Source organism: Centruroides sculpturatus, unplaced genomic scaffold (assembly GCF_000671375.1).
Source record: "Centruroides sculpturatus isolate CEXI.00-Female unplaced genomic scaffold, Cexi_2.0 scaffold88, whole genome shotgun sequence".
Taxonomy (NCBI): Eukaryota; Metazoa; Arthropoda; class Arachnida; order Scorpiones; family Buthidae; genus Centruroides; species Centruroides sculpturatus.
In genome coordinates this window covers 329,495-341,385 of record NW_019384431.1, presented here as the reverse complement: position 1 = coordinate 341,385, position 11,891 = coordinate 329,495, and the positions used below count along the sequence as shown (strand labels likewise).

General features: G+C 25.7%; 1 protein-coding gene across 1 annotated transcript in view; it reads right to left on the bottom strand.

Moving 5' to 3' along the window:
• The window catches only part of LOC111619731 (carbonic anhydrase-related protein 10-like), a 112,996-nt gene that overhangs the window by 61,347 nt on the left and 39,758 nt on the right, over nt 1-11,891 (bottom strand). Inside the window, exon 3 of the mRNA XM_023361529.1 lies at nt 2,654-2,790. Coding sequence (XP_023217297.1) covers nt 2,654-2,790 — 137 coding nt within the window. The remainder of the gene's footprint in view (nt 1-2,653; nt 2,791-11,891) is intronic.

The window sequence follows — 11,891 nt, the reverse complement described above, 5'->3', positions numbered from 1 at the left end:
ATTAAAAATGTCATTTTGCGGACATTCTTTTGTTATTTAAGTAGGTGCACACATAACGAGAAAATAAACAATTGAAAGAGAAATTTAAAAAAAATAATAATAATTTTGTAATTAGATTATATTTAAAAAATTAGAAGAAATTTAAACAATTCTAGATGTATCTATTATATAAAACTTAATAAAATTTATAATTAAAAGTTTAACACAACAAATAATATTTATGCATTCTAGAGATATCATTTTTTTTTCGTTAGTAAAATTCTATCTAGTAATTAACAGTCGGATTCCAAGCAACATTAATGAATATTCTAGCTTATCTTCTATTTTAAAAAAGCTAGACACCATTCGCGTGTCAACCTACATTAAATGCAAGAATAAAATGTAAAAGAAGGAAGAAAAAAATCGGCGATAAAGTACGTCATTCCAACAAAAATAGATTCCGAAAACAAATGGATATTTTCATATCGTAACAAAGATTATCCCAGCAATACGTATAAATAATTAAAATTCCTCAAGAGGCTATTTTAACCATACTTTCACTTTTTATCAACATTATTTTTCATCTTAGAGAGGATTTATATATCACCAACGTTATAATTTTTTTATTACGTAGAATGTTTAAGGTAGGGAATACTGTAGTATAGCTTTACGAATAGTAATAAATGTGGCAACCTTATCTTTATAGCGTATCAGTGTTGCTACTACTTTCCTACACCACTTTTATTGCCATTCTCATCTTAATTTTACTATCTTTATTAGCTTGATAGTTTTATTACTTGTGTTCAACCACTACTATAGTGAAAGACGAATTTATATTGATGTAATTGCCCCGAAGAAAGATTCGATAATGCACCAACGAGATGGGATAAAGTTTATTTTTGATATCGCTGTAAGTGATTGAGTTTTAACGTGAACCCCAATATCTCATTGACTTTGGAATAAATCAGGTAAACGATAGTTTCCAATTTCTTATTACATCCTTACAATATTGAATGAAATTAGCATTAGATAACTCGTATATAACCAAGAGGAAGATTAGCATCTCACAGATAAATATTCAAGAGAATACATTTAATTCTACAATTAGAAATGATAATTAATAATTGACCTTGCGTAAATAACACGTAAGATATAATATTGACTTTAAAATAATATCTTTAAACAATATATTTCTTTTTAAGAGTCTCTTTAGATCTCACATTTTAAGACGTCCGAAGAGACTCTTAAAAATCCCCAACCGGTATTATCAAGATTGTCGTAACATTATTATCAAAATTATCGGAAAGATCTCGTTTTAAGACTAAAGTTAAAGGTATAAAATTATCTTTAAAATGGTTCTTTAAACGTTATCGAATATTTTAACTCAAAAATAGTCAAAAATTCATTTTAAAGCTTAAACGCTTACACCATTCACACAAGTATAACTTCGCGTAATTAATCCTAGTAAAAATGATTTTATAGATGAAATTCTTTATGCACGTTGAAATTATAATTAAGAATACGAAATTAATTTTAATTAAAATTATTTTAGCATCGGTTAAACAAAGAAAAACTTAATAAAGATGGAATTATTTAAATAAAAAATACTTGCATTTTAGGATAAGAATTGCAAACTTTTTAAACATAAAATTGAATAAATTAGATTTTATTAAAGTACTTAATTCTTTTTTATTTTAGAAATTAACAAATTTATATTTTACAATTCGAGCCTATCCAAAATTTTCTCTACTTAATATTAGAAGATTTAATCATATTTAATTGTCATAATTCTTAGCGAGTTCAATGTTCGAAGATTATTTTCCAAGTTATTCTTAGTTTTAGAATTAATTTTATAAAATAAATATTAAATACTTTTTATCTTTTCTTAAATACAAAAATATTAATTAAAGTTTCATTGATACGTTATTTAATATTTTCAATCTATATTTTTCTGCTTCCTTTTTTTAAACTGTTGAAAATGTTCTGAGTTAACGATTAATGCTTCTAATTATCTTTAATTATACATTAATGATAATATCAACGCTTCATCATAATTATTATTTCTCTCTATTTCTTTAAATGAAGGCATTAAAGAGTTAAAAAGAAGGTATAAATATGTTATAATGACTAGGAATGGAAACGCGAATGCGCAATATTTAAAGTAAGGATATTAAATGTAAACAGAGAAACATGCTTAAAATTTTTTGAAATTATTAATTTACGCCATTCAAGATGCTAATGGAAATAGTTTAACGACATTTAAGATTCATAAATTATGCAAAAATATTTATTAAATATAGCTTTACCATTTTACTGCTAAGATAATGTAATGGAGATATTTACATGTAATTTATTTATTTGTTTAATTATAATTTAAACTATAATTTTTCATCTCTCGCTGGCATTACTTTATTATAAATGGCGAAATTAATTTAAATAAATTAATCTGTCGTATTAATGAATTGTTAGAAAAACCGATATATATATATATATATATTATTTAGTCAATTAAATATGAATTTATAGAGATATTTTCATAAATGTGCCGTTTTTATGCAGAAGAGAATGGTCCCAAAACGGTAAAATAAAGAAAAGTACGTGGATCATGTCCCGCGTAATGCTTCACGAACATGTTTTTACACTCGTCCAGATTTTTCCTATGGGAACTACTTACTCTGTGCTTGTCAATGTGAAGAGGTCGAAGATGTGGATCGTACAGCAACGCCGACGGCTCGATGCTCACTGGGGACTGTCTTCTTCCTTTACTACAAAGGCTCCACTCTGGATTGAGGAGACCCCAAAAATCTGGACCTAAAACAGAAAAAATGCCTACTGTTAGTGTCAAGATGAAAATTGTGATCGAGACATGGTGTAAGAAGAGTCTGAATTTTAAACGAGGGATTTTGGTCTCATTCCTGAGAGATATGCCAAGTAGCGATATCAAGCTAGTTCAAGTTAAACATTAGTTGCGGCTTGATACAGGATCCGTCTGCTTGTCTGTTGTAACAGTTCTCTAAGGGTTCACCTTAACATCTGACTTTCTTCCTTTTTTCCCTTCCACTTTTTTATATGAAAAGAAATCACTTTTGGGAGCAGGTATGTCCTTCCAAATACCAACTTTATAAACTAACTATAAAATGTTGTATTTAAATTTCAATGATCTTATAAAATATTTATAATTAAATTATTTATTAATAAAATATAAACGACTTTATATAAATAAAATTTACGATTGGAAACAATAATTTAACCTAATTTTGNTATATAAATGTATATATATATATATATAACATTTCATATTCATTTATATATATATCATTTCAATCATTTTTTCATTTATATATATATATATAAATGAAAAAATGATTGAAGTAAAATATTAAAACTGTTATTAAATAACAATATAAACAATTATTACATTTACTTGAGTTTATAAAAAAACTTCTAATATCTTTTAATGGTAAGATATTTATCAAATTTAATCATAAGATGAGAAATTTCTCTAATTATTTTCTTTTAATTTCATAGAAAGAAATGTGATATTTGCTCTGAAAAATGGATTCAAATATTAAAAACAATTAATTAAGTCGTTTTTTTCTAAACAATATCTTTTCACTTTCATGCAGTAGTAATTTAAATGTTTATAAACAATAGAAATTTGAATAAAACTTTATTGTTATAAATACAGTTATTATATTTATAAAAATTATAACAATTAGATATATTACAACGATCCGAATCCTTGTAATATTCTGTGGATAATTCGCGTGGAAGATATCATTCTGTATCCTTCACCCAAGCTGGTAGCTTCCATTATGTATCAGATTTTGCTTGTAATAGGTGAAATTATGGCTGTTCTATGGCTCATATGCTACTATCTTGCAAGTCAAACAAAATATTATAATGGATGATACGTTCACATATCCCTCTACAGTTTATTTTTAAACATGTAAAATGTTTAATTATAATGTGAATACGACTTAATATAAATGTTATTTACATTTATATCAAGTCTTATTCGCATTAGAATGAAACATTTATAAACATAAGTGAGTTATTTGTACGCTTTACTCATTAAACTCGTATATACAGGATACAACTTTGTATTAATTTACATGTACATATATTAATTCATTAGTTAATTATATATTTTATTTTCGTTCTTTTTATTTATCATTTTTCTTAATATTTCGAATGCTTTTCTTACATAAATATACCTTAATTAATTTTTAATTTATTAAGAGAATTTATTATTCAGTACACGTGTTATAAGAGGAAATAAAAATAAAAATAATCTATTAAAAATCCTTCTTAAACTTATCTTTTTACTTCTATTAAGTTTTCAATATGTTTTATAGAGTTTCTTTCATACCGGAAAAAGTTTTATAAACTTATTTACAGTACTAAAATAACATAGAAAAATTGAATGAATTTAATATGACGGTCAACCGAGAAATAAAATAGTTTAGATTTCTGGAAAGGCGAGAATTTTTTCCCTAAAAAATCGTGTCCGAAATAGACAGTAGCCATAAGACGAAGGAAGAAGTTTCCAATAGAAATGATCCCAAACCACCCACCATCAGCAAAAAACAAAACTGTTATTCGAATATAGTCTTTCCCTATTCGCCAAAACTCATCTTGCCAGAGCCTTATCTCTAACAGCCAGTGGACTGCTGACAACCAAGCTAGACTTTTCTTGGCAAGAACGTCACTATCGGATAATTTCGTGTCTGCCCGTTGAATTATTCAAAACCGGTCGAACAGTATTACCTGGTGTTGATGTCTCTTGTTCCTATTTCTCTTCTTTTGTTTCAGACTTCTTATATACACGACGAAACAGGTAAACTGCTTTTCTGACTGGATTACATTAAAGTAAAGGGTGTTTGACTGAAAGGTCAAAAGGTTATCTTTCTTTTTTTTTATCAGGATAAACTGTAACTATTAATCCATAAACATCGTCAATTATTATTATTATTATTTTTATTTTTATAATTTTTTTCTCGGTCGATATCTTTTGAAAATATTATTTTAAAAAAATTGCCACGCTTGAAAGTATTAAAGTTTTTACTACGTAAAGAGGATGGTTAAAAAACAAAATCTGAAAATCGCCAGTTATTTCAATAAAGATCTTTATATTACTTCCGCCTGAAGGTTACGAATTTTGGCAATAAGCCGAAATTCGATCTAGAATTCTACATAAAATATCGATATTATTTCACCTGGAATATTGCCCTATCGATATTACAATTGAAACATGAATACCTTATAAAAACATTCTGGAAACAACTCACTTCAAAAATTTTATACTTCTTACAGAATGTAGCTTTGCATCTCAAATACTTTTTTTTCTGACTAATCAATATTGCAAAATGTTTCTTACGTGCTAACTTTATAATCTCTACGGCTACTTAAAAAACTCTGAATACATATATATTTTTATTCCCGGCGGATAAAAAGTACTTACATTTGATTAACCTCGAGCGTGTTCCATCAATAATCAAGCATCAAAAGCTTAAAAAGATTACGTTATTTTCGTCTGTAACATCACTACAGAAATTGTTTTCTTTACAGTACTTACCTAGACTCATGCTAATCCCTAGTACTTAATGAACCGTCCCATTTCATTCCCTAAATTTCCAATTTGTGTCGCTGTAGCAAATGAGACCACGTTCAGTTACTTCTGCAGTCATTATAGACGATGAAGGCTAATTAATTTGCACAAATAATTAACTGCTGTTAGTAGTTCGATGGACGTAGACTCAACACGTTCGATTCTCATTCATAAATGACACAATTCTTAAAAAATAACTCTTGACAACCATTTAATTGGCAACTCTTAACCATGATTACAAATACAGATAATTAGAAATGTATTCCATTTTGTAATCAAGAATTTCAAAAAGTTTTCAATGAATTCTAGTCAAATAATATAATCGAGTTTTAATGAATCGATATTGTGTTTTTAATTTAATATATTCATTCCTACTCTTACACATATTAGATGTACTGTACATCAAAGTAGAACAACCGGTCATGTATTACACATTAATGATATGTTTGACACGGATATAACATGTTTTCTCTTCCGTGGAAATGCGTGTATTTTTTTTATATCAAGAAATAATTCTGTAATAAGGAAATTACAAGGAGTTAAATATATCTCCTTAATGATAAAAGTTTTATATAAAATATGGATAATGATGTTTATTAATATTACTTTTAATCATCTTATACTGATGTCTATATATATGTCATGTAATAATATAGTTATCATAATAATTTATGCATGCATAATGAATGAAAAAAAATGACTTAATATATTTAATTGCGTTGTAAACTTATAAAAATTCGGTTATTTTATTCTTTGATTAATGTAAATAAAATAGTTTTAAACATAATTTTAAATTCAGTAATCAGAGATTTGTTATCGAAAATCAAACGGACAATGATAATTTATAGTCTTGTAACAGAAGAAAAAATATAAAATCAGCACTATAACTGTAAATTCCGTCTTTCAACTCAAATTTTCTAAGTAATGTTTCACATCTTCAACGAACAGAATCGAGGAAAATAAAGAAAATAAATCAAATAATGTGTAGAATATAAATTAGTTATTTACTTTTTTTGTTGTGTTTCTTTTTTTGTAAAATTTCTTTAATTTTATATTAAAAAATATTGAAAATTACGACAATTGAAAGAAAAATTTTACTGTAGTAATAGTCAGTTTCTGTTAGAAATTCAATTAATTTTCTCAGATGGTCGACTACAAAGTACTTTTCGCAGAATAATCTCTCAATCAATTCTTTATTTGCTTGTTTAGTAAGAAAAAAAATCAATCATAAAATTCTCATCTATCGAAATAGCATTACTTTTCACACTAAAAATTTTTTTTATTATTTTAAACAATAAAATAATAGAAAATTAATTAAAAATAAAAATGAAAAATTCACGTTCTTATAACATCATTTTTTTCACTTTACACTTATAACAATAATATTTATTACAGATAGTATCAATTTTCGTGTTTAACACACATTAAATTTGTAAAAAAAAACAGTATTTATCTGTAAATTTTAAATATTAAATTATATTAAATTAATATCATTCAGATAAAATCAGCAATTTACAAGTTATTGTAATTCGCGAACGAAGCTTTTCGAACATTAATTAGACTTATAACTAATAACTTCGAATAAGTTTAAAAGGAATAAAGAGCTGAAAGGAGAAAAAAGTATATATTTAACTTTTTTTTTTTAAATTTATAAGTTGATTATCTTGGAAAGCATGATGAATAAAATACAAAAGCGGATTTGAAGAGTGTAAAGAAGGAAAAAAAAAATATATGTTGTGCATATTCATCAACGTGTAATTGAATCGATAACTAGCTTAAAGGAATTCGACGTTTTTACATTACTAAATTATATTAAATAACCGTTAAAAGTCTTTTTATATTAGTTGAAAATCGAGTAAAACTAAAATTATAAACAGATTTTCTTTTTTTTTTTTTTTAACTTTTAAAGATATTCACAACGATGGCAACGATTCAAAATCCTAAATAAGTCAAAGGTTATAATAGTATATTTAAATATATTCATCTGCCTCAAAAATTCTTAAAAATTGAAAATCTATGATATAAAGAAAAGAGCTTAAGCATACTTTTCACATTAAAGAAGCATGAAAGGATAGATTTCTGTACAAAATTTCTCTTTCCAGAATTTCCATACGAGATCGATAGAGTGAAATGAAGATATTTCTAAAGGTCTTCCTTCCATTTCAAGATGTCTTTGCCAGTTAAAAAAAAAAACCTTTTTTCAACCTTTAAAAAGTATTCTAAATGAGAAAAAATATGAACGGATATATATCATTAATAAAAATGCATGTAATTTTTTAATTGCTTTGTTGTAAAATAGATTAATAAATGAAAAAAAAAATTAAAATTAAAATATAAAAACATGATAAGTTAATGGAGTGAAAAAGTAATTATTTGAAGGAAACCTTTAAAAAAAATAAAATAAAATAAAAATTGATCTTTTTTGCTTCCTTTAAAGTTCATTTTATGTTTTAAGAGAATATATTTATGAGCGCTACTAATAAAAATTAATCGACATCTAAACCAAGAATTATACTTTCTTACTTTGTTACACTTTGGTAAAATAAATTCATTTAGGTTTATAACTTAATTATAATTTTGTGAGAATTAATTGAGCTGAAAAATATTTTGTTTGTTAAATAACCTTTAGTTGTTAAAGTTATAATTAAGCATTGTTTTTTTTTAAATAATAAAAGGGAAAATGTGATGGAAGTAAAATCTAAATTAAGAAATGATTACTTCATTTCTCAAGAAAATGAACTAAAACTTTTTCCATAAAACAATTAAAGTCTCTACTATGAATCAAAACAATTAACTACTGTACATTGTTTAATTTAATTATTTAAAGAAGTTATAACATAAATCAAATTTTACACAGTAAAGGTATTTTTGAGATAATTTTCCTCTAATGGAAATTGTTCATTAGAGAAAAATTATATAAAAAATTATAATTTATTTACATATAATTCTCATGAAATTATTAAAAACATTAAAATTTATATGCATTTACCTGCAGTTGGGTTTAAGTTAACAGTTTTAAAAAAAAAAAAAAACCCTTAGCTATTAATCAATTTATATTTTAATAGAAACTAAAAGCTAATTTTAATAATTTAAAAAAAGTAGTTAAAAAAAATTTGTTCCCTCCAATTCGTTGGAAACTGCATTAAACGCGATTTGTAGAACATGAATAATGTGTACGATACGCATTGTGCACGTTAATTAAAAATGAATATCGCATTTAACTTTAAACACTTATTAAACCACAGCAATTATAATGAATTATAAAGGAGTTGTTTTCCCTTTATTCGACATGTGACACTCCATAGTTCCTGAATGATTTACGAGAAAATCTTAACCGACTGTATTATAATAGGGTAGGAAAAAGTGTACTAAATAAAATATACTTTTGGTTAGTTCATAAAAGAACTACGACTATTCTTTAACCAATAAATAATTTATAGAGATAAATTAGTTTCTAAGTAATAGAGATTAGAGGAAAGCACTCCATTATCCGGAAGCTCCTTTTTTTTTAATCAGAACTTGTTGTTAATTGGTATCATTTGTATGCAAAATCAATTTAAAAGAAGTAAGTTAGATTTAGAAAATAAAAGAAACCAGAATAAAAACAATATAACGAAATGCTGTATATATTACCGAAGATGTATATCGGAGTGACTTAATTGAGCCAGTCAAGGAACGACAGAAAAGTCAAGTATTGCTATTAATGGTGCTTCACTATCTTCTACTCTATGCTAACCCCTGATGGAATACTACTCTGAACTCTATCGAATTAGTTGTATTAAGTGGATTCGTGTTTTCCTAATCCCAATTGGCCACTTTTTTGAATGCAAACATTCACCGAAAATGGCTTCTACTACAGACAAACCATTTTCGGTAAATGTTTGCATATCAAATTATCCAAAAACTCTTTTGTTTCCCTCAATGTCTCTAATCATCTTTTACATATATTTATTGTTTGCTTTTTAAACGACATTAATGCAATAAGAACTTAATTACTTTCGAGTTTGACTAAAGAAAACGAGAAAACCGAGAATAAAAATAAGAAATTATTTCCGATTTATCTAAATCACGTTTCTAGCTTAGAATTGGTACAAAAAAATATTAAAGAATCTAAATTCCTGGATGCTAATAATATAAGATTTAATATTATTAACGAATTTAACAGAGCGTTGCTAACATTTTTTTTTTCTTTAAAAGCCATAAAAACTCATATTTTTACGAGACTTTTTAACTTTCTTGCTCTAGAGATTGCTGGAAAAATATAGGCTTATATATTGGTTTATTCAAGAAAATATATAATATACATCAGACTTTTTAGAACATGAAAAATATTAACGTTCAGTTACAGATTTCAGATTCTAGGCACCCTGAGCCCTTGTCTTTAGCTCCTCCGACCATTGTTATATATATAACTTTATTACAATTTGAATTACTTCTTCGATGTATTTGAAATATTTAGTTATTCAGTTAATAATTTATTATAAACGCATACATTAATAAGAAAAAAAGGGCATTATTTATAAAATTTGGGAGCTCGGATCAGGGAATAGCGGGCCTATTTATAAATGTTACAATGATAACATTTAATTTCGATATTGTTCTTAATGATTAACTTTAATTTCCATTACAAGTAAGTTTGTTAGAAATTTTGAAGATTTACGGATAAATCAATTCAAATCTTTAACATTTTTCTTAAATCATATTATCGAAATTTTTTTTATACTTAAAAGATTTCAATTAGGATTACGATAACTTCAATATTTTACAATGCAATGTTTCATCTCGCAATTCAAAAAGTATAGAAAGAAATTTGTCTTTGATCTCAATATGTTCTTAGAAAATAAAGAAAAAAAAATGCATATTTCAATTGTAAATTCTAAAATATTAGAAAAATCAGAAATATTTAAGGTTAAAAACTTATATTCTAAAAAAATCTAAGTGTACGACTTCACTTCTCAATCATAATTCTTAACAAGACAATTTTGAAATCAATATTTTTGAAAATAAAACTATTTTTTAAAGGATAAAAAATGAATTACAGATATATTTCAGCAAATATCAAACCGAAATTGTAAGTTATTACAAATATTTAGGTATCGTTTATCTACTTTTTCAAAAGTAAATCTGATCTTTTCAAAATGGACAGGAATTTATCCTTCAGAATTTGTACGGAATTTATAGGTATTATTCTCCGAAACCAAGTTAACTAAATATAAATATATTTTAAAGCTATTTAGCTTTGTTATTTTATATTTATTGTATTAATTTAGTGGATAAATAACCTTAAAAATTCTATTAAAAAGTTTTGAAAAGTTTAAAAATGGTTATTATTTTATCTTCAAGATATATTTTTTTAAAACAATTTATATTAAAATTATATCTCGAAAACAAAATAAACACAGAAATTTATATTATTTAAACTGAATTTTATTTATCATTAATAAAATTATTTAAAATAATACAATATATCAAAATATAAATTATATGAATTGTTTAATTACTTTTCCTCGTTTTTAATTCTTTTTTCCTGTGGGAACTAAGAGGGCCTTTTAATCATGCCCATTATGTGTTCGGCTTGGCCCACAATGGTGCAATACTGCGCTATCCTATGGGCAAAAAGGATAATCGAGGCTCACTAACGGGGGCCCCAAACCAATCTTTTATAAGAAAATATTTCTTCAAAATAATTCTCCCGAAGAAAAATGTTTCAAATGAACACTATAATGGGAAATTTTTCCTGGGTGCCCATGAAGATATAACGTATCATTGCAATGGGGTATCATTACAGGGTGGTGAGGGACCGAACCTAACATATCCCGGACAGATCACCTATGATAAATTCAGGTGTGTTTAACTAATTTTAGAAAATATGTTAAACGTAAAAGATATATTTAATATGTTATCATTATTTCATTACTTAAGTTTTCTCTTATTATCAGAGACGTGGAGAGCGATCACAATCTAAAGCTAGGGTCTTCCTGGCTCCTTTATATCTTCGGATATAACGTTCTCTGTTTATCTCAACTCTTCCTTTCATTATGTACTTAAAGTTGTATCTTCTAGACTTTATAATTAAAATTTTATTATACAAATTTCGAACCGGGCCTCTATACAAGCCCAAACGTTCTCTTCATCTCATTAGCCTTGTTTATTGTTGACAATTTGTACGATTGTTTGTTACACTGAAATAAAAAGTCACTACCTTCAATAACAGGATTTCTATCCTTATAATGAAATAAATAATTTATATCTAAATATACAAAATCATTATTACGATTTTCTTTTCAGATTCTTAAACATT